This window comes from Dinoponera quadriceps, unplaced genomic scaffold (genome assembly GCF_001313825.1).
Source record: "Dinoponera quadriceps isolate SergipeBrazil2010 unplaced genomic scaffold, ASM131382v1 scaffold754, whole genome shotgun sequence".
NCBI lineage: Eukaryota > Metazoa > Arthropoda > Insecta > Hymenoptera > Formicidae > Dinoponera > Dinoponera quadriceps.
The window spans coordinates 394,166-418,935 of NW_014554896.1; the positions used below are offsets into that span (position 1 = coordinate 394,166).

Here is a 24,770-nt window from a genome sequence, read left to right on the forward strand (position 1 = left end):
ATGACAAAGATTACGGTTAATTTCAGATAATGTACCATTAAAAACTGGAATAACTTTTATAAGAAACAATTATAAACCGGTCATTTGACCGCTTTGGTTTTAGTGTTAAGAATGTGCATCAGACAGAGATTTCTAGACAACTTTTGTAATAACATTTTGAATTTCACTTCTGAGCCTGATTGACCAAATAGGGGACAAAGAACTGAGTTGAGAGGCCACGTATAGGCCAAGTTGGTAATTCTCTGTGTTTTTCATCTTTGAACCAATATTGTCAAAGTGTTCCATGGTGTTTTGTAAATTATTGCCGAGAGTTGGACTTGTCAGTTGCTCCCGCTTCAGATTAACTTGTTTGCTTTTATTGATCTTCCCCAATATATAACCCGGTATGTTGCATCTTCTCTGATCGGTTTCATCCTCTCTTTTCTGCCCCAGAATGATACGGTCTGATGTAGCGTCTGTGACATTATCTTTACTTTCTTTCTGAGAAATTTCCAAGTAAGGATAATGGACTGTCAAGAGCTCAGTGTCATCATAATTTTCAAACTCCTCGCAAAAGTCCTCTTCTTGACTCTCTTTTGCTGGATCTTCATCCTGCCAATGAATAATAGATATTTCATTAAATATAAAAAAAAAACTCACAATTTCTGATTTCTAATCAATTTGCGTTTTTTTTTTCAGGAACCAACTATACCAGAGAAATGGAAGCATACAATGAAAGGGTCTGAGACACGATAGGACTTTCTCAATTATGCAGGCGCCATTGACGGCATCGAGAGCACATCGGATGTAGACGTATGTCCAACCAATAGCGGCCTTGGATTCTTCAATTATAAAGGAATCTATAGCATTATTTTGTTTGCTATGGCAGATAATAACAATAACTTTATTGACATAGGAGCAAATAGTCGAGCAAGTGACAGTGCTGTCAGTGATTCGACTCTTAATCAGGGATTGGAGAATAATTCAATCGGTCTCCCTGAAAATGCAGCAATTATTGAAAATTATGCGTTCCCTCTCAATCTCTTGAAACTTTATAGCAGGAAGTTACTGAAAAAAAAAAAAAAAAAAAAAAAANATTTCTGAAAATACTTCAGGCATCTTAATATGAAGAGATTTGATGTGTTCTTGCGAGCAATAAATCAGACAGGGTGGATAAAGTTGCTTGGACTGTATATGCAACCCATAATTAGCTCATACAGATTTCTGTATCAACATACCTATCACCCAAATCTGTTGAAGACCCAACCAACTAAAGATGTTATTCCAGGACAATGGCAAGGATAAATGGGAGAATTTGCTGTAGTTAATTTAAAAAGGACAACTATATATTTGATGCAGAGGAAAGCGGTATATTGAGCGGTATATTGAGCATCCTATTGGGGAAGAAGCACTTTCCTGACAGTTGAAGAAGATTGGAAGAGATTTCTATGAAAGAAACTATGATAAACATATATATTTATATCTGAATGCGATAGAAAATCAAAAACCTTGTAGAAAAAGCAGGTCCTGATGATTTTATTCTTTTTTTGCACTATAGTAAATTGCTGAGTAATGATTCAGAGTTACATCTAATTTATTCTGTAGATTTAAGGCTTCTGAGATTTAAGACTTCTGTAGATCAAAGCTTCTGTAGCTTTACTTATTTGTCCAAGTTTATAATTCTTTAAAAGAAACTTACCGTATTTGATAATGATTTCCTTGTACGTCTTCTGACATCGACGGTTTTTCGTAGAAAAGAATCCGCTTGATTATATCAATTCAATTTTGGGGTGTACAAAGAATTTGTTCCATTTTTCTTGCTATTATTCACCTTGTGAAGTTCTTCCCTCCTGTATGTATCCTTAATGTTCCTAAAGCGTATTATGAAAATAGAAACCAAGTTTCAATTAACGGTTTTCTAAGCGTTATTAATTATTTACAAGAACCTTTACTTATTTTATTGAATGATTTTAATTCTTAAGCAATATTTGACTTTTTAAATGGATTCCTTCGTGAAAATAAGAATGTTCAATAATGACGCACTTCCGAAAGAAAAATATATAAAAGAAAAAAATAATAGGTCAAGAAGCTTCATTATAGTGCTTAGGACGTAATTGTCTTGCCTATAGTTTTGAAAGTTACATTTTATCTACTGTAAATAGCGTTACATCAATTGAGCTTAATTATCTGCAGCCTTCACAAATCAATATAAACAGAAATACACTAGCGATATATAAAGGACAAAAAATAAATGCATAAAAGCCTCCCCATGTCTTATTCAAGCTATATAATTAAAAGTTATTGAACTGTGAATAAATTTGTTTGCAACCTTAAAAATGTGTAAGGCAAATATGCATACCACATAGGCCCACAGAAATGTATAAATATTTCCTTAAGATCATTCGGACCATAGTTTTAATTTATTTGATGACTGTAAATAAATTAATTCTACGTTTTCTTGGTTTTAAACTCTTTGACTGCGACGCGCTAAACAAAGAAAACGGTGTGCGGCACTAGGATAGGCATATTCTATGCATTAGTGATAATAAAATAAATAGTGGGTAAATAATATTTAATATTTATATCGAATTTGCAGCCATTATGCCGCGCCGTATACAGAGTGTGTTCCTTTTTCACCGGCAGTGCAACTACGAAATCATAATAGTACCAGCTGTTTTGAAATTGCTTTGGCAGCAGTATTGTGAATTTCGCAATAGCACTGCAGTGGACTGTAAGAAACGCGATGGACAAACACCGGCTGCATTGCGATATTTATTGCTGAAAATCTATCTGTAACATAAATTATAAATTTTTGGTAATAAATTTCGGAACGTTTCTACATCTGATAAATCTACTTCCTGCCCATGTCTATACGACGCCACATTGCACTGCAATTGACTCGCAATGCTGGCATTGGCAACATGGCTATCACTTCTGACGTTGTTGACTAGATGCAGCACATCGCGTGCTGATAACAATTTCTCAGTACTGCCAGTGTATATCGGAACACGGCCTTTGTATGCAAATGAAGAGCGAGGAAAACATACGGTGTATGTATGCGACAAAGAGGTACTTTTTTTGACGATGAAGATATTCGCAGTCAAAAGGTTAACGAAAAGCTTTTATTTTACACAACAACGTTTCCTACCTAAGAAAATGTATCACATAAGAAATTGAATTTACATTTGAACTCTTCTTCGCTTATCCTCAGGTTACATTTTTTAAGATTATTGAGCAACATTGCTATATGTTGATCTCGCAGCGGTTTGTTTGAAAATTCCGTCAGTTTAGTATCCCAAATGATTGGATAATATTTCAAACACTTGAGGAATGTGCATATTTCACTAGTTCTTAGTCTTCTAAAGTTTAACGACAAAAAGGAAACGAATCCCACGCACGCACAATGAGGAAAATTCCACAAAGAAGCGGGAAAACAATATTATGGTAGCACACACGCGCGCACGTATCCAGGCGAAGAAACGACAGCTGGCCATCTTGCGAATGCGCAGTATTATTCACTAATCGCCTGCTGATAGGCCACGTTCAGCAGAACGTTTAATTTGCAACCGTTGGAAGTTTTCTGAACTGAGATTGGATTATTCTTTTAGATCTACAGGAATAATCCAATGTTAGCACAGGAAATTTCCAACAGTTGCAAACTAAACGTTCTGCTGAACACGGCCATACACTCGCTACCTCCTTGACACAGAGTTCTTCTCGAGTCCCGGTCTACACAATAGCTATTTTAAGAAATTCATTAATCACAGTTAATTATTCTTTCTTCACATTCGATTAGAAAGAGATAGGCCGGTATTCATAATCGGATCTTATATTTAAGACCGTCTTAAGTTTCATTCTTCAGATGCTTCGTGGCCAATGAAATAAGAGCATCTGTAGACGGAACGATACTATCTCTTTCCACTTTTTGACATGTTCAAACAAATGTTGAGACCGCGCGGTCTAATTATTATACATCTATGGGTAATACCAATGCTTTCACAGTATCACATATGATATCACATCTCCCTGTAGAGTTTCTCTGAAAAAAAATTCACAAGAGGCGAGACTAGAAGTGGAGAGATCAAGAGAGAGTGGTGATTGTTTCCAGAACATTTTTATTAATATATATCACCGTGAACATTGCACCGGTTCCCCTCACATAGTATAAAAATGATAAATGCAGTATATAATAGGTTATTACATTTATTTCGAGGCATTAATCCAATCAGTTGCAATAAACGATGATTAACCGTCGCCGGGAATTACCTTTCCATTTGGTGACACAAGTCGACACAAACGTTATTTTGTCTTTGTCCCGCATTCAACGAATAACAAAGATAGAATGATGCTTGACGACTTGTGAAAATGGAATTGTGTGAAAATGGAAAACACCAACCGTTTCTCATTCGGGCGAGAGAGACGGTAACTTTCAAGCTTCGGTGATTAATTCGGAGGTATGACGACGATATCCCGGCATTTTCGTCAGTACGTGGGCGAAACGATCTGTGATCGCATTCGCGCAACGTGAGATTTGTCTCCGTTGTTCATAAAGATATAAAACTAGATTAATCGTATATTTATCTATAACCTTCTGATGTAGTATACCCATACGAAATCTAATTTCCACCTATAAGAAGGGGTCGTATCTCTCCTTGAAATTATAACGATGATGATGATGATGATGATGAATTTTTAACAATTGTAAAATACTCTCGTTGAAAAGCGAGCACAACGCACGAAAGGGGAATAACAACTTTCCCTTACACATTTTTGCAAAAAAGATATATAATTTATATCGTTTAAAACACGACCATTGTGCGTGTATCATATGCAGACCCTATATTTGATCTCCTGGAGAGATTTACATAAAAATAATGTTTTCAATTATTTGAAATCTCTCTCGAGCAAAATTCACGTTTTTTTTGCAATTTTTCAATTATACGCACAAATCGATAAATCGATTATAATCGCTATCAACGAAATGTCTAACGATTAATAAAAGAATTTCACGCTTGAAATTTCACTTTTCATACGCAGCGTCCCCCGAGAAGTTACACCCTGTTTGGAATAACAGACGATAAATGGACTCATGATCTACTTGTATCGATCAATTTACGTAACTGCAATGTATATATAATCGTACCTTTCAGGGAGCAATGTTGCAATAACATTGTAACGATTCACGATTAGCTCAAGAATCGTGTAGTAAAAAAATAACCGACGTATAAGTAATTTATAATAATTTATAGAATGCAGTCACAATGCATTTAGCGCTTCCTTAAAGCGTGCTAAATAATCTCGAAAGAGATATCACGCGCGTATTAAACGACTCCGTCGACATCGTCTTTTTTGTCTACTATAATTCTTCCAATGATGAGCTGTTGGTTATCGTTTTCTTATGTTTACACCCATGACGCGCCTCACTCAAGTTGCTTATCATAGCATGCGATTATTATGTTAATAGAGCATTTATACTTTGCATCTTATACGACTCATTTTCTTCGCACTCCTGACGTCCACGAGGAATACTTTTCAGGCAAACGATTGTCGAGTTCAAAGTCACAGTTTAAGATTACGAATTACGACGCGATTGGCCTTACAATTTAAGAAAAAATGTGCGACGTGTACTCTGAGAACGAGATAAAAATATTTAAGCATCAGAATATGTTCTATATCTGCATAACGCTCTTGTGTGCATTGAATTAATAATAATATCATCGTATGTGAATTTACAAACTGTACAGCGTCCGTATTGATACCCTCGTATGTATTTGCCGCCGGTATCAGAAGTTGTTTACAATTACTATTCATTGAAAACTGCTTTCGTTAACATATATGTACAGAGACAAGTCTGTGTAAATTTCGCGATCACATCTATTTACTCCGATTAAAAATTGGAGGAATCCGATAACTTCAAATATAAGATTACACGGTACAACAGCAGAATGTTGTCTGATAATGAAAAAGCACGCGAAAGATAAGACTGCGTTTTCGATCGATATACCTGAAATTATGTAAAATATCTCGCGTGATATCTCTTGAATAATTGCTCCCCACTCGTTTCAGCAAAAAGTTTGGAGCTTGCTTACAATCTCGCACGCAGAAGTTCAATCTTCTTGGCGGCGCGTCGCTGCAGATCCGGCAGTTTCATGGCGAGGCCCATGTTCCCTTGGATCTTCACCTTACCTTGGAAGAAGGCCTGTTGCGGATTCAATTTCCCGGATATGAAATCCACGATGTCGGTATCCCTGATCGTGAACGTGACGTCGGGCTTAGTCTTCCCGTTGTACTCGACCTTTCCTTTACCGGCCTTGGCGTCCACGATCCAGAAGCCCTCGGCGCCACCCGGACCGTTCGTGATTTTGAAGCCGTAAACGCCGCGTACCTTCTCGATCATGCTGTCCTCGTCCTCTTGCATTGCGATCTGCAGCAACTTGAACAGCACGTTCGCTTGGAATATCTCCGGATTCGCGTGCACGTTCACATTGTTCCTCATTATCCCATGTTCCGGGAAGCCCAAGCGATAGAGGCCGACGACCACAGCGCCGCCTAGGCCTATGTTGTGCTGCAATGCTAATTTCGCGCCGCGTACCTGCCTCGGGCCGGCCTGTCCGCGAAGCTGCCAGCAGAGCTCGGCGCATTGCGCCAATCCGGTGGCGCCCAGAGGGTGTCCTTTCGAGATGAGACCGCCGCTGGGATTCACGACGTACTTACCGCCGTACGTGTTGTTGCCGGAGTCCACCAGTCTCCCACCGTGTCCGGGTGGACAAAGCCCCAAGGCCTCGTAAGTGATCAGCTCGTTTACGGAGAAGCAATCGTGTAATTCCACCACGTCNGTCGTGCAATTCCACCACGTCCACGTCTATCGGCCTGTATTTGGTTATCGCGAAGACCTTCTCGGCCGCGTTCCTCGTCATGTCGTACCTGCAAATTGGCGAACTATCGATCCGTTCTATCGTGTGAAATATCTCTTTTCTTTCATACCCGACGATGTTCATGATCGAGCGCGAGCTGAATGTCGACGGCAAATCAGTGCTCATCTCCATCGCCAGGATCGCGACGGCTTGCGACTCCAAGTGATGCTTTCGGACGAACTCCTCATTGGCCAGAACGACAGCCGCCGAGCCGTCAGACGTCGGGCAACACTGGAGTTTCGTCAGTGGCCCGAATATTCGTGGAGAATTCATGATTTGCTCCATGGTGTACTTTTCTTGAAACTGGGAACAGGGATTGTTCGTGGAGTGCAGGTGATTCTTGTAGGCGATCTTCGCAAAGTGCTCAGGCTTGGTGCCGTATTTCTTCATATGCTCGATGCCAGCATTGCCAAATAGTTGAGCAGTGATAGGGCCCTCAGATATACCTGTAATCAAGTAATTGTAAGTGCACTATCTGAGAGTCGATTTTTTAACTTCCACCACGTGTATGTCGAAAATTCTACTTAAATTATATTTCCAATTGACTCGTGCTATTCTATACTTTGTGATTAATCGCTTACCAGTAATGTCTGCCATTAGCTCGATGTGTTTGTCCATAGGGTGCGTACGGTCCATGAATTTTGATGTTAATGAGCCAAGCTCCATTTTCTCAAAGCCCAATGCCAACACACAATCCACATTCCCGCCCTCGATGATCTGCTTAGCGAGGTACAAAGCGGTAGATCCGGTGGCGCAGTTGTTGTTGACGTTGTAAATGGGACACCCGCTGAGTCCGATCTCGTAGATCGCCCTTTGACCGCAAGTGGAATCGCCGTAGACGTATCCGACGCAGACAGCCTGCACAGCATCGTATGGGATTCGCGCGTCCTGGAGGGCCTTGCTCACCGCCTCCTTGGCCATTTGCGGGTAGTCAAAGTCATCCCGCCTGCCGGGCTTCTCGAATTTCGTCATTCCCGCGCCGATCACGTACACGTTCGTTTTCTGTACCATTTTCATTACTTCGAAATTCCTGCCGAATGGATACGTTGCAGCCACTTGTTTACACGTTGGAAATCTTGTCAAAATTTGGTGAAGTCCAAATAAGAGACTACGTAGTGACGCGGATCAAAGACTGTCGGAACACTCGAGACACGCTGGTAAATATAAGCCGCGGGATGAACTTTAATCTTTTATATAACAAGATAATAAAAACACGAGAAGTCGTTGAATGACAAAGCTGTTTGTAATTATCACGAACGGTCGTCAACTTCGCCTTGTAGCATAATTAGCGTTCGAACGACAGAGAGCGGAACATCAATGACAAGAAACATTTGAGGCGCTCGGAGCGCCACTATGTTGATCATGGCTTCATTAATTGATTTCGCTGATAATACCGACATATATATATCTTTCCCATCGAGAAGAAGAGGGTGCGTTCTTTTGGCATATATAATAAAGGGAGCCCGAATATTGCCTTCTTCCGCCCACAAGACGCGAGGTGGAAGTTTGTGCGGTAGCCAATCAACATGCCGTTTTTCGCTAAGAAGTTTATTGGCTATCGCGCGAATATCCGCCGCGCGTTCTTTGGGCAGAAATTGGCCATTTCATGCAGCGGAGGCTATAAACGCAATACGCTATTCGTGGGACCAACAGTGTGAAAACGATAGCGTGCGAACGACATTTGGTCTTAGCTGAACCGGTTCAATAATTTACAATGAGACAAGTATATTTTGTCTCGCTCTAACTTAACGCACCAGTTTGCGGTAATGCGGTTAAAAAGAACAGACCAATTACTGCGTCGTTTTGCATCTTCTTCTATTCTTCTTCGAGTTAGGTTAAATTTTTCTTTTAGATTAGGCCAAATATCGCAACTCGTTTTCATTATCAACACACCTTATTTCCACGCAACTGTCCATTACGAACAAAATTATGAATATTATGTACGATATTCGTGTGCTATGCAATGTTCTGGGTGTTCACGGAGCTTGCGAACACTAAAGTTGCGTCCGGGAATCCAAACTGTAATAACCCATACGTATGCATGTTGGCCAGCTTCATATTTTACACCAAATTTTAACATGTTCATGTTTGACGAATATTTTTTTCAGCCGTGATTATTATTAGTATATAGACGCTAAAAGGAGATAACCCATTCAATTATCATTCTATCTGATCAGCTGCCGCTATGGTGCAATATATATATATATATTGAATATATGTATAATATTCAAGTATGTATAGTATCTCATCAAAATCACTTTAACGAAAGGGCGCTTTTTGACGCTTGGCTGTTCCGTTCATCGATCGGCTCGAAGCTCCGTGCATGCGTGCGCAGCGTGCTCTGCTGTGCATGCGGAAAGCGCGTGCTCGGAGCCTCCGGTCGATGACGCACGAAACGGTGGCGACGAATCTGTTTGGCCAGATCCTCGTGCGCATGTGTAAAATACATCACAGTACCACATGAGGACTTTCAGCAGTTTCGCATTTAGTTGGAGCATAGGATCCACATAACATTTTGAATGTTGTTTGTGCTTCATAGCCAATGACACGATCTGTATGGCGTTTGAAGCAATCTTAAATATAAGATGACTGAATATATGAATGCCTTATAATGGAGCGAGTTCCTGAAATTTTACTTTGCTCATTGCGCATACGCAGTAAGCAAATCCTCATGAACTAATGCCGATATTCATTGCCGGACTTTATATTTAAAGCCTCCTTACATTCATCTTCGAGAGACTCATTTCATTGGACGCCAAGCTAAAGATGAATTTAAAGCATAAAACAGCCTTCCTTAAATTACGTCCCAAACCCCCTACTCGACGGGTGGAATAACGTCGAATTAACCAATCGTAATAAAGAAATCTGTGGGCACTTATAACACTCCCAAAGCCAACGTCATTCTATCTTGGTTTCTCACTGGTGATATGTTTTTTTTAGCTGAACTGGCTGCACTAGTTCAAGAAATATACATTGAAGCGTATGTACTCAGAGATTCTCACGCTTCAATATGCATAAATTTCTTCGACTAGTGCAGCCAGTTCAGCTAAAAGGAACACATCATGGACGTTAAACAAAGCTGGAATAACGTCGTTGCAAAGCGGAACCTAACGAGAGTATCTTTTCGTCCTGATTGGTCAGGCAAATGTTACTCCGGCGGTGTTGCCGAGCATTCGTCCTGATGCGAGAAGGCCGCCGCATCGAGAAAAGAGGGTGGAGCGGATATTTCCTATAAATACATCACATCCATGTGCGCGCACACGAAGCAGCCGAAGCGTGTGTGGCTCCCCTCTCCTCTGTGTGCCCCCTCCACTTGAGCGGGACGCGTCTTGATTTCAGCCAGCTAGCGCATCTATGGTCTAGTCGGTCGCTTCCGTCCTCTCGCGGAAGCCTCCACCGCCGCCATTGTAGCACCGTTCGCCGGTTCCTGTGGGTTGAGTCCGTGGATTTGCCGTGCTGCCGAGCCGAGTTGTTCGCTGGCGAGCTTCTCGTCGCTCGTGCGACAGCGTTCTGTGGTTCGCGGGGGCGGCTACCATCTCGACGAACGCTAATCCTGCCACCGCCAACTGACAACCGTCGTACGATCTGACATACTTTAACAGCTTTCTAGGCCCAGCGAGATTTCTACTGACTCGGGTCGACACGCCTTCCGATGTACAATAACGGATACTCTGCGCACGGCAGGTAAGTCTACGGGCGTCTTTCGCGACAAGTCTCGTCCGAAATCGGCTTCTCATTGAGAGACGCTCAGAGAACGCTTTTTTTTTTTGCCATGGCCGTCGGGCTCCTCTCGGGCCCGTTGCTTCGTTCGGCCGCCATTTTGCGTAGCGAGCCTCTAGCTGTTCGCTCCATCTTCTGACTGTGAGAAAATAATCATTATAATTATCCGGCGGACTTAACAGTCTTAGTGCCCGGCGGATTTCAAGCGACAGAAGCGGTCCTTCATCGTTACGACACATGAAGGGACGCGTATCATGAGTTCCAAGAAAGATGAACCCTTTGTATAAAAGGGAAGAAAAAAAGAAGAAAAAGATACACACTCAACTTTGTATAAGAGAGGCTTGAAATTAAGTTGTAAAATCCCTTGTACATTTCATCCTTCCAGATGTATGTATGGGGCTTTTATCAGTTATAGGCCTAGGGGAAGTCGAGACTATGGTAATCGCAACGCAGGAAGTGGCGGGACTTACTGGAACAGTCAGCAGCAGGGCCAGAAAGATTATGGTACAAAGAAACAGAATCACAGGAAGACTCCAGGAGACTTGCTCAAGAAACCTATCTGGGATCTAGGATCACTGCCTCCGATCAAGAAGAACTTATATGTTCCTCATGCCAATGTTTTGAACAGAACGCCCGAAGAGATTACCAAGTATCATGCAGGCAAAGAGATCACCGTTAAGGGCAATAATACGCCTTTCCCGATCCAGGAGTTTAAAGAGAGCAACTTCCCGGATTATGTGATGGAAGAAATCAGAAAGCAGGGATTCGCCGAACCTACCGCCATACAAGCTCAAGGTTGGCCGATTGCACTTAGCGGACGAGATCTCGTTGGAATAGCTCAAACTGGGTCTGGAAAAACCTTGGCGGTAAGTACAACAACACAACACTATTTAATCGATCGATTATTTTGGTTGCTTTCCGCAGCAAGAGACACAAATCTAGTTATGTCATTGTTTGTTGCCCTTATTTTGCCAAGGGAAAGGGTAATAGATATTGTAACCAGCAACTTTTACTATAATCCTCCCTGTTGATTTGGCTTGCTACAATTGACAAAAATACCTAGTCAAATATAAGCTGAAAATATCATTTAAAGTCCATCGATTTGATCTCTTTACAACTTTTGCGGAAAAATCATGCAATTTCATAAAAAGGACTTATTTCTGTCGTTCTTCTCATTTCAGTACATCCTTCCAGCAACCGTGCACATCAACCACCAGCCTCGCTTGAGCCGCGGTGACGGCCCGATCGTTCTGATTCTCGCTCCGACGCGCGAACTTGCTCAACAGATCCAGACAGTCGCACGCGACTTCGGCTCATCCTCGTGCATCCGCAACACCTGCATCTTCGGCGGCTCGCCGAAGGGGCCTCAGGCCCGCGATCTTGAGCGCGGAGTGGAGATCTGCATCGCGACACCCGGCAGGTTGATCGACTTCCTCGAGAAAGGCACCACGAACCTGCGCAGATGCACATATCTGGTGCTGGACGAGGCCGATCGCATGTTGGACATGGGCTTTGAGCCGCAGATTCGTAAGATCATCGAACAAATCAGGCCCGACCGGCAGGTGCTCATGTGGTCGGCCACTTGGCCCAAAGAGGTGCAGGCTCTCGCCGAGGACTTCCTCACCGACTACATCCAGATCAATATCGGCTCCTTGACCTTGGCGGCCAACCACAACATCCGGCAGATCATCGAGATATGCCAAGAGCACGAGAAGGAGTCTAAACTGTCGCAGTTGCTGCGTGAGATCGGGACAGAGCGCGGCAGCAAGATGATCATCTTCGTGGAGACGAAGAAGAAGGTGGACGACATCACGAAGGCGATCAAGCGCGAAGGCTGGCCCGCCATTTCGATCCACGGCGACAAGTCGCAGCCGGAGCGCGACTACGTGCTGTCGGAATTCCGCAATGGCAAAACCATGATTTTGGTCGCGACTGACGTGGCGGCGCGCGGTTTAGACGTCGAGGATGTGAAATACGTCATCAACTTCGACTACCCCAACAGCTCCGAGGACTACATCCACAGGATCGGCAGAACTGGCCGCTGCCAGAGCGCGGGTACCGCCTACGCTTACTTCACGCCGAACAACGCGAGACAGGCGAAGGAGCTGATCGCGGTATTGGAGGAAGCTGGCCAAGCTATAAATCCACAGCTGGCGGACATGGCGAACTCCATGAGGAACCAATACGGCAAAGGGCGGCAGCGATGGAGCCACGGACGCGGCAAGGACAACAACACACACGGGAGTCCCAGGAACAACATCAGCCCGACCATAAACAACTGGCAGAGTCAGCACATTCCGCAGCAGGTGAGCCAGCACCACAGCCAACAGGCCAATCAGGAGAAGGCTATGGTGCGTCATCAACGCAACGCCGGTGGTGGCGGATACCAAGCCAATCGCCAGAACAATTATCAGCCACAGCACTCTTATCAACAGCAACATCAGCAACGACAGCCCGCCTCTGGCTACCAGAACGGCTATCAGGCTACTAACAACGCGTGTCAACCTACCCATCAGCAGACCAGCAGCAGCGCGCCCAGGTATCAAAACAGGACCGGATACCAGGGTAATCGCTTTCACAGTCGGCAGAACGGCTTCAACGGCGGTCAGAACGGGCCCAATGTGTACTCGATGCCGCCGCCCTTCATGATGCCATCCGGCGGGCACACTGACTCCGGCATCCAGAACCTCGTGAACAACAAGTTCTTCCAGACGACGAACCGACCGCCCCCGAACGCCGGCGCCTGCGCGTACCAATCAATGGGTTATAGCCAGTTTCAGGCCATGCCGCCGTACGGATATCCGTATCCGCCTACGCCGGTGCAGCAGTGACGCCTCCCGCGGTACAAAACCGCCGGGGTACGGGCTAAATGAAAAGTAAGTAAGTTGGTCCCGCCTATCGGGTCCTACCATTGGGTCCCTATTGGTGTGACAGTGGACCCAATTCGGCTATGGTAGACTGTCGATATTAATTAACCAGCTCGTAGAATTTACGGGAGTTCTATTTTGGTGGGGTCCGAGGCGTCCGGATGTTAAACTCGTGCTTCGATCATTTCGAATTCTAGAGATCAGTTTGTGGGAATTTCGACACCTCGTCGAGAGAAATTAACAATGTTGAGTTGAGAAGGGGAAAGGTGTTTCTCACGAGCTTACCAACGGAAGTAGAGTCGGATTTGGAATTTGGCTTTTTGCACGATCGAACGCCTTGCCGCCTCCTCGGAGATTTCCGACAACACTGAAATTTTTAAGAATCGACAGTCTACTGCATATCTTTAATGTGTAACACTTGTTCTTATTTCTTTCGTTTATTCTTTTTCTGGAATTGTGCCGGTTCGATGTACTTTTAAGCGTTTTTATTTTGAAATATTCGGCGTATCCAGCCGTTGGAGAAGTTGCAGATAGAAAAATTGAATTTTTGTTTGTCGCCGTCACGGTTCGGAGGATGATGCTTTAACAATTTGAATCCAATTGTTAACACGGTGCGTAAAGAAATAATTATTAACATGAAAACTAGTTTTTCAGTGTTATAGAAACTGAAGCAGTTGTGAGGAATATGCGATATTTTAACTTCTGGTTCTCTTGAACCTCTTGTGCACGTCACAAATTTAAAACCTTTAGAAATTAGGAAATGTACCGGGAATAAAGATATAATCTTTTCGGTACAACAGCATAGGAGCAGCACAGGAATGATTGCTTCTGGCCGAAGCGTTGAATCCGCAAGTATATCTTTACAATGGAAAGGATCGCCTAACCGATCTAGGGTGAATTCACATGTTGACAGAGAAGCAAAAGCCAATCAGAACTCGCGCTGGTAATAAGCGGTAGATAAAGCAAAAACTGTCGACTACCAGTGCGGGTTCTGATTGGTTTCTGCTTTTCCGTCAAGGTGTGAATTCTCTTTTAAATATTTCAAATGATATATTATTCGATTAAAGATTTATGTATATATTTTCTTTAACGTGAAGTGTATAAATTATATATTTAATTTTTTTTTTTTTTTTTGAAACAGTTATGGACACATAGTGAACACTATGAATACGTAGTGAGATAATAGAAGTTATAAAATAACGACACACACACACACACACACACACACACACACACACACACAATGAAGAAGTTCGGAGCGGAGCGTGCGAACGATGTAAAAATAAAAGAAAATCGGAGACTATAGTTGGAAAAAATATAACAAATAAGAAATGTTTCAGATTGGAGAGCTTATATTTTTGTAGGAAAGCTTATTGAAGTTCGTTCACTTTTGCAGTTTCTTATATTTAAATTATTCGGTAATTTCTGCAACAATTTAAATTATACGGTCACTTGATCGATTTGTTCGCAAGTGTAAAATTACAATGCATCTCCGATTATCGCACGCTCCAATTATCATTTACGTTTTACAGCGTGCAATGCGGTGAAAAAATAAAAACATTTAGTATACAAGTAAATGCTAAAATATTTTTCTTCTTACAAAGTTAATTTTTGCACTGCCACTCGTCGACTTTCGTTCGTCCTTGCAAGAGAATTTGACGAGGTTGGATAAACTCAAATTGTTAAATCAGTGGACACAGAACCGAGACGGCATACCGATCAATGGAGGCACATTCCAGTTTTCGGATTTTTGATGTAGCGTTTAGCATCTTTAGCGATGAGCATACATGATATAATATCGATTCTAGATGTTGACCGCCACGTTGACGGTCCATGAAACCCTTTAATGGTATAATTGAGAATAAATAGTAATCCTCTTGCGCGAGTAAACTATTGTAACTACATTATAAATGCTTTCTCCGAAATGCACGAAACATATAGAAGGGGGTGGGTTAAGACTATATATCAGATGTAATAATTTATAATTTATTTATATAGTTCGCGTGATTACACATACACAGAAAATGAAACCAGCAAACAAAACGCGCGATACTCTCTATGGAAAGAAAATTTGTAAGGCCTTTTGCATAAAAATTAAGCCATTTTTTATGCGCTCCGGCATGATTAACAAATTGTCGTGCCCTCTGTTCCGCGAGCATGAAAGAAGCAACGGAGACCGTCAATATATATAAAGTAAAAACAAACAAAGGGAGAAAAGAGAAAGACAGACTGGAACAGCTGGGAACGCCTGGAACAGCTTCGCCGACGAAACTAAACTAATTTCGGGCACTCCGATGCAACTAATCGTAGCGTAAAAAAAAAAAAGTAAGCATCTCGTGCTCCGAGGATCTCGCAAGTGTTCAAACGTGGCTTCGAGATCTCTGGATTCGCGGAATCCTGGTCTACGGTTTCAGGACACTTGGAACTCGCACTCATAGGAATCTCTGAGTCCTTGGAAATTTGACACACACACACACACACACACACACACACACACACACACACACACACACACACAAAACACAGACACTTTGAAATCTTGAACTCTGAGCCTCCACATTCCTACTTCGAATGCTCCGACATTCTTAGACAATCATCTTTGAACATATCTTTTAATCCTCGGATTCTCTTTGTCTCTTGCAATTTCTAAGTTTCAAATGCGAACGTTCGCGTGATGCTTCTTGGAGCTTCGAGCGCTTAACTTCTTGGACTTCCTGACATTACGGATCCAGGGACACTTTTAGCGGGGTTTGAACGGTCGATTCTTGGAGAGACGGGCATGACTTTTAGGGGTAAATTAAGCAGGTAGTCACAATGGCTGTGTACCTCGACGCAAAGTTTGATATCTTATTTTTATATATATATCGAAAGTGATTTGTTGTTGAACCAACGAATGATTATATGATACATTGTTGTTTGATGTTTATGCAATTGGCCACTGAGTGGTCTTGTCTCTGCGCACCGTGCGCGCAGGCTGGCCGCCATTGAAACTAATCTGATCTTTAGTTGTACCTGTTCTTTTAGTTAACAAGCAACGGTCCAAATTACGCCATTTCTCACTCCGGTGAACAGTAACGATTATATGCTACTTTCTGCTGAAGTTTCACTCTTCTACTGGTAATTTACTTCGTTCCCCGCGGCGCTCGTCCTTCGGGACTTTCAGACTCTTCGGATTTTGCATTTTGTTGAATCCATCTTTTTCTTTGACCTGTAACTTTTTCTCTTCATTCTTTGAACATTTCGGAACTTTAATAGCTCACAGGCTAACTTCTGGAATATAGAATCCCTCGCGAACATTGAAAGGATGATAAAGAAAAGAAAGAATGAAGACATAAGTATTTGGGATATTGAAACCTTTAAATATTTTCATCTTCACAGACGTTTGCACATCCTTGTTTCGTTGGATTGTTACTTTGGCACATCTTTGGCAATTGTTTTCTGGAGCAGGCGAAGGTTTTAATTTTGGAGTTAAACTCGATAGAAGCTAAATTCTCTCCTTCTACGTTCTGAGACTTTTGCGATCTTAGAATCCACAGATTGAACTTTGAAATTTTGCAAATTGCGATAACATTGAAGATCTTTTGTGCTCAGTGAACATGAGAAATACCGGTTGAAGAGTGGACGCACCGCAAACCGACTTGCGTATGGTAAACTAAGGATATAACATATTGTTGTATTCTGAAGCAGCCCTTTGCGGTACCGGAGGACGTTTTCTAATCAACATGCCCGATTAATTATCGAACCAATTAATTGGCGCACGCTGTCAGGGCATGTAACGTATCTTGTTAGCAGCGTGTCGCATTTTTGCGAGCCTCCAGATTACTCTGCACATACCACCGTATATCATGTAATTATCGAGAAAGAAATAGGAAGCGACAATGATAGAGGAAAGAGAGAGAGAGAGAGAGAGAGAGAGAGAGAGAGAGAGAGAGAGATATATATATATATGTATGTATATATATGTAATTCTCTGGTCTCAGGGAAACCGAGTGAAAAACAATCTCAGTTCTTAGGGAGAGCGTTTTTTCTCCTGATTTCACCGTTCAGTAATGAACTGTAGTTGAGAGCGGTATTCATAGTCCGATCTAAGATTTTATAAGATCGTCCTAAATTCATCTCAAGTTTCGCTATGTAGCCAATGAATCTTAAGATGAGCTCGGGGCGATTTTAAAAATAAGGTTGAACTATGAATAATCACCCCGAGTGTCCAGTTTTATGACTGTTCCTCAAATATCTTCCTCTCTGAGTTTTATCTAGCTATTCCTCTTTATATTGTTTTTAATAATTATAAATTATAGTAGAGTAACTGATAGTGTTGTTCCCTCCCGTTTAAGTTTTTCGTGGGAGGCCAGAGAATTAATACCAGCTAACAAATGCAGGGATGCATTCGCGCAGGGACGCTATTAATTAATGATTGTTGATTATCGCCGCGTGGCGGTTATTTACTCGCGACTCGCTTTTGTGAAGTAATTAGCCACTCGTTACGCACACAACGCAAGAATTGCAAAGATGCAGCAATCCCTCTCGCAGTAAAGTCCTTTGGCTCGGTTAGATTCGCGTACTCGAGATCGGGCATGATACGTGGATTGGTTTTGGACGCCGTTAATCGCCGTGGAGAGCCTCCAGTGTTTTTTACGGGAAAACGATAGTCAATAATATTCAACGAAGTGGGACATATGCGATATCTCCTGAATCAGGATCCTCGTGTCCTTGGATACTTGCCTTCTTCGAAGGTTCGTATTCCGAAACTGCTGTTATCATAGTTTCGCCGTTGATCGCATCCCGGTAAATTCTGACATAGATTTTCAGGTTCCATGACATCTCGGAATTCTCAAAGCTCCAGATTGCAATTTTAGATCCTCTAGATCCTCGCAGGTTTGAAACTTGGAAGTACCAACACCTCTTACGACTTGGTGAACGTGGTATTTTGAAATTCCAAGAATTCGGCAGATTGGGCTTTCAGAACTTAGGGATCTTGAACTTTACTTCAGATTACAAAACGTATTTGAAAATCTTGGCACTTTAAGAGCTTCGATACTTTACGGTATTCTTCAGATCTTGAGTTTCAAGAAAAATATCATACATGATTTGTAAATTTTGGATGGTTACAATTTTCCTCGGTTTCTGATATTGGAACATCCGAACCTTCGAATTGAAGGATCCTTCGATCGTGTAGGGTCTTCGATCGGCGAATATTGATCTTGACGCGCCTACTTTGTCAATCGGATTGCATACGTTATGTCGATGAATAGTGATATAATAATAGGAAACGTATGTGTTGCGAGCATGATAAAGTCCTGAATACTCTCGCACATTGCGTACACCCGCTATCAAATCGTGGCAGTTCTACTCAAATTAAAGGAAACTCGCACTGAATAATTCATTATGAACTAGTTCATTAGTTAATCCCTGATATAAACTATCATCCTTCGAAATGAAAAACGATTATACTGTTGACATAATCATTACTGACGCTGTTGATATTTTATTTCGCTTTCATGAAAGGTTTGAATTATTTTACGATATTAATTGTGCGATTGTTTAAAAACTTGGAAGTTTTGTACTCTATTTTCCTTTCATTCTCTTTCTTGGTACAAAGCAGTTGGATAGCGGGTGTACGCGTAGTTCTGTGATATGTAAAACGTAGCATATTTCTAGATCTACCTATCGTGCATCATGATTAAAATAAGGAACGTATCTCATCAGTTTTATATGTGGTATATCAGTCATCTGACCTTAATGATGCTTAATGCAGGGCCGTCGATATCCATTTAGCTAACAAGAAAGGGAAACGATATCAAACGTACTTTTCTCTCACTTTACTGGGGCAAACGTTATGATCTCATTGGATTATATAAAAAGGTTTTTTTTTAAAGATAACAAATTTAATACGACTCTATCATTTTATTTAGCAGTACACACGCACTGCTAAATAAAATGATGATATCGTATATATAAAAATATACAATATATATATATATATATATATATATAATACAGAAGCTGGAAGTAATATTGCAATAACGTTAACTTTTGTGTGGGACACACACATACGTATATATGTGTATGTATATATGCACATAGTACAAAAGCTAACATTAATGTTGTTTCAACGTTGCTGCGATATTATTGCAAGTTTCTGTGCTATATGCTATATATATTTGTATACTTTTTATGAAATCTCTCGACATCCACACGAAGTAATATGTCATTATACCAGAACTGCCGATCTTTTTCGACGAAGAACATTGGCCAAATTATATTCTACAGTTCTTCAAAATTTTAAAACATTTCTTTACGCAATCTAATAATCAGCTGTTATTAAAAGCCAGTAATTAATTACTAAGCTACAGTTTCTATATTTTTATTAGCACAATTACATGTCAGATACAGAATTTTGGAAGAGGAGGGGAGAGAGAGAGAGAGAGAGAGAGAGAGAAGTAAGATTAATAAATTTTTATAACTTAAAATCACAACGACGGCCACTTTAGGGTCTAACCTGTGCGCTTTGAGGTATAACGCGATGGGAATATCAAATTAATTGGCCTTTAATTACAATACGGGGGCCAAGAAGTTTTTCAAGGCAGTCTCGTAACTATATCTTCATATGGCCACGATTCTGTAGGTATTGGTGCCTGCGACTATAGTGTTTACCCTGCATGAGACACATAGTGGGACGAATTAAACTGATGTTATATCCAGAAAATGTATAATTTCAGTTGTGTATTAGTGAAGTGCACGAGAAAGAGAGAGAGAGAGAGAGAGAGAGAGAGAGAGAGAGAGAGTTTATATTTTGGTATTGAGATTGTACTCCGTAATCTCATCAAGATATGTATTCCGTGGTGATCTTGGGATTGAGAGAGTAATCTCGTATATTGCGTTAATATAAAATTACAGCAGGGTCTGCGTTTCTCGCTCATTTTGGATCTTGTCATCAATTTTCATTCATAGAGCACTTAGGATCCTTGCGATACGTCGATTCTTTACGCGCCATTCGTAAAGGAATCGGGATTTTCGGATACCTCGAGTTAGCAGTACCGGGACGTTGCAGGGTCGCAGGTTTTGGTTCTGCCGCCACTTCGTTTGAACTTACTTCGAGTTGCTTTTGCGCTATTCGGTCCTATGTAGGGGTCGGTGTCAAATTGAAATGATCATCGACGTGCCCCTGCGGTGGCGATTGAGTCGAGATCCGATGATAGCGATCGTTCTGTGATGGCGAAACAGAGCCGATAATCGCAATTCGGGGGAGTACTTTCTTCTATCTTCTTCTTCTTGTTCTTCTCTTCTTCATGATGAACGCTGATGAGCACTGTGATATCGCGTACATAAACATTTTTAATTAATCGTAAACATAAATATCATACTATTATAGGGACTATTCTTTTTTACACACGAAGACTGAACTTTGCCAACTTATATACGAGTTTAGCAGATCCCCCGTCCCGCTTCCCGCCATCCGACACGTGTACACGTGCACCGTATACGACGAAGTGTGTATACTGCTAATCGTTTATTTAATCGTTTCGTGTGACTTCGCGCCGTTGCGGATGGCCGTGGTCTTACTGTTATTGATAATTTCGATCGTTCGCGTATTATTAACTTTGTTGAAGAAACGTTTATGATCTTCGGTTACTTTGTAGTATCGCGGCGTCTCCGTGGTCATGGGTGTCGCAGAGCATAGAGTCTCTTCCCTTCTTTCTTCGAAACTGACCTCGTGCCTGCTCTTAGGAATCTTCTCCCTTGCGATATGGAACCCTGATCTGCGTCTTGGGTGTTCTACGGGGAAAAGGGGTGTAAATATAGTTCGATTTTCCTGAGATTGTTTCATTACAAAAAGAATATCCTATGTTCATACACAATAGGAATGCTAATTAATATTTAATATATTTATGGGTATACGATATAAACTATAAGTTACGGAATGTTGTTTCAACGGTATAATCTAGAGTTTAAATGGGAATTTCATTAACTACCTGAGAGAAATGTCTCTCTCTGTGAAATTCGCGACATGTCTGACATCTTTTTTTTTCCTGGAGTTTCTCTTGTATATGCTGGGACACGCAAGTATGTGTTCGATGCCTCCGATTTGTTGTGTAACGATACTCTCAATTATCTCTATTCTCCTTGGACCGCGTTAATTTTCGCTGGCAAAACGGTATTTCTAAGTCTAAGGTATTCAGCAATTTCACGCGTCGTACATACAGTGACTGATTAAAACGCGCATTATACATTAAATTCGTTGCGTCAAGTATCGCGATAGTAGAGTCTAATTATCATAAAAAGAAAAAAAATTGAATTTACGTTCAACACGAGAAAAGGATTTCCCTTACGTACGAAGATATTGTAGTTACGTCTGTCTAAAAGCAGTCTTAAAACCCCGAAAGAGGCTACGATGTAACGTTTCTTTTTTTTTTTTCATTCTTAAGTTAAACATATTCTTAATCCAAGAGAAACCGTCTGTTAACTTTGCACATGAAGTCGCTTAAGTTATAAGGGCATTCGCAGTTCATAATGGCCATATCGGCTATTTTGATCGAACAGTCCGTTGTTGTGTGAAATTTATCCCGAAAGACGAACAATCCAGTTAGAGTTTCGACTGATTTTCGTTCGTTATTAACTCGCGTCCCGTTTGAACTTGCAATATTATTCTAGTAACTAGCGCGCAATTAAGACGTAAAGGCCACCGACTAAAGAAAACGAGCTACTAAAAAAAAAAAAAAAAAAAAAAAAAAAAAAAAAAAANACCGCCGCGAGATAAGCAAGATGGCGAAAAGTATGTGCTGAAGATGTAACCTGTTGCTCTCAAAAACAAAGTATCGCGATTATTATCCTCGTTACTGACGCACTTCGGGACAGGCGTTGCAAGACCTGCCCTGCTTCAGTTTTTATAGTCCTTCGACGGGTGAATCCTTCAACAACAGTATGGTATAGCGCGCCAATTAAAGTCCGCGTACCCGACGCCCCTTCGGCGCTAAACATGGCCATAATCCAATAATCGTGGAATTATGAAATTTCTCAGCATGCAAATTATTACGAACCTACCCTAATCACGGCAGCTGTGTTCAGCGCTGGATATGCGCCGAGAATGCGGCATGTGTTTCGTCCTAATTCGAACGTTCGATGAACGACGAATTCGATACAGAAAGTGTGATCTGTAGCGATCTTTCTTTATTTTACTTTCGAATTTGTTGACTCGTACGCGTGTATGTGTGTATGCGAACATGTGTGAGAGTGTGTGATCATTTGATTATTGAACGGTGAAGTCGAAGCTCCTGTGTTACTTTCGCCACGGTCATCTCGATTAATTTATATCAGAAGCGAAAAAATACACGCTCGAGATTCTTGAAGAGTACATTGAAATTAAATGACACGTCCCTAAATTGACACTCTCGATTGATCGGGCTTGTAAAGTACTCCGAAAACTTGCCGATCTTTTTCCGTTTGAAAAAGAGTGAAATGTTTTTGGAATATTTTGCAAATCGATGACAAATGTTACTTTATTTGGACGTATATCTTTATATTTCAACGTACCTTGTCAGAATTTAAAGCGCGCAATTGCTCACTTCTAACGTTATTGATCAAAATGATCGCGACGACGATCCAGGAATTTGAACTCGCCGGATTGCTGATTGACGCGATTAAATGCAACTTGCGAGAAAATGTATTCGCGCGCAAGTATGAAAGAGGGAACTTTTTCGTGAGTTCCGAAATTGCCTCAATTTATGCGAACAATGTAAAATTTAACGCGACATTGTTATATGCGCGTTAAATATCGTAATATACGAACATCTTGTAGCAACTTCCCAGTTTGCGAACGTCACGTGATCGCGCTGATAATTATGCGCTAGATTTTCAAAAATCATATTACGACGTTGTAGACATAAAAGAGAAATTTACATGTCGTTCTTATTAATCTTTTCGCAGCCTTTAAGGCTCAAAAATACGATCGTTGTTGGTATTGTACGATATCATACGATATCGTATTATACGTTACACACAATGAAAATAAACCATACACAGTAGTACCTGTAGAGCAGAATCTACAAAGCTTCTACTCTTTCTGTCAAGCAAAATTCAACATAATTATCAAAATATGATGTTGTTAAGTATATTATTTACAAATTATTCGGGAATATAACGAACAAAAAAAGATAGGGTGAAGTTTATGTGGAAGTTAAGAGATAAAAAGCTTCATAATTGCTTTGTCTAGTTACTTTGCGCGATCTATAGTGTCTAAAGAGAACGCGTGGTGAAAAAGAAAGGAATTAAAATGCAGATATTATACAGGTTGTTTTACTCATGCATGTCATGAAAAAAGTCGTATATTCTATATAAAAATTGAATCGGAAAGTCCTTCACAGTTTTTGGATATTTTTAATATTTAACCGCGAGATATTACGAGTTGAAGGTTGAATAATATTATTTATAATACATAGAAGTTTGGATAATTTCATCATAAATACACCACTAGTTTGTGAATCTGCATAACTTATTTCGCACAGTTCGATCCAACGTCTAGCTCTTATTGGCTGTTCGCTTTGGGCGCAGCGCATTTAACGCTTGATCAGAAATGTTATTCGAAGTGTTAAAACGGCTAAACGTTGGATCGAGATACGCGAAAGAAATTACACAGATTTGTGAGAACAATGGTGTGTATTTATGACAAAATTATTCAAACTTTTCTAAATATTATGAATGAAATTATTCAAAATATTTAACTCGTAATATCTCGGTTAATATTAAAAATAAATAAAAACTCTTAAAGGACTCTTCACAAGGACAACTCAGATTTTTATCTAGAATATGTGACTTTTTTACGACGTACATTTTTTATGAGCGAAATACCCAGTATGCATTATTGTGTAGAATATATTATATAAGTTTTAAAAGCCACTCCTTGGTCGTATCTAGTTAAATTTCTGCTGTTGTTGATCGAGATATATAACTTAAGTTCCTAATTTAACCTAACATAACCGATAATTTCTACTGTTACTAATGTAAATTTATTTAGATTACAATTTGAACGTTCTTGGTTCAAAAACGAATATCTTGATTCACAAAAGAACGTCGTAGAATGTAAGAAGTTTCGAATTCCTCATGATCCTTGATTTTCTTGTACCTTTCCATGATTTTAATTTAACTTCTTACGGTTTTTATTTTTTCTTTTCATACCCCCCCCCCCTTTTNAATTTCGTTCATTACTTTGAGTTTTGTGTACGAGTGCGAAAGAAATCCTTATATTTTCGTATCATCTCGGATCTATGAGTTGTATACTTAGCATTTCAGGTTG

At 40.8% G+C, this 24,770-nt stretch overlaps 2 protein-coding genes across 4 annotated transcripts; one reads left to right on the forward strand and one right to left on the reverse strand.

Moving 5' to 3' along the window:
* Nucleotides 1-4,074: 4,074 nt before the first annotated feature.
* On the reverse strand, nt 4,075-8,217 carry LOC106742407 (non-specific lipid-transfer protein-like). The gene is given in 4 exon segments (XM_014615319.1): nt 4,075-6,814; nt 6,816-6,903; nt 6,964-7,339; nt 7,475-8,217. Coding segments are annotated over 4 exon segments (1,650 nt in total). The 5' UTR covers nt 7,911-8,217; the 3' UTR covers nt 4,075-6,064.
* A 2,052-nt stretch (nt 8,218-10,269) lies between these two features.
* On the forward strand, nt 10,270-22,222 carry LOC106742416 (DEAD-box ATP-dependent RNA helicase 20-like). Of its 3 annotated transcripts, XM_014615332.1 has the most exons (4): nt 10,270-10,577; nt 10,999-11,479; nt 11,795-12,919; nt 13,049-22,222. In XM_014615332.1, the coding sequence occupies exons 1-4, from the start codon at nt 10,546-10,548 to the stop codon at nt 13,442-13,444; spliced, it is 2,034 nt and encodes a 677-aa protein (XP_014470818.1). In that variant the 5' UTR covers nt 10,270-10,545; the 3' UTR covers nt 13,445-22,222. The 3 variants fall into 3 exon arrangements, with proteins under 3 accessions (XP_014470818.1, XP_014470816.1, XP_014470817.1); XM_014615330.1 differs by having other exon boundaries at nt 11,795-22,222; XM_014615331.1 differs by having other exon boundaries at nt 11,023-11,479; nt 11,795-22,222.
* The last annotated feature ends 2,548 nt before the right edge of the window (nt 22,223-24,770 follow it).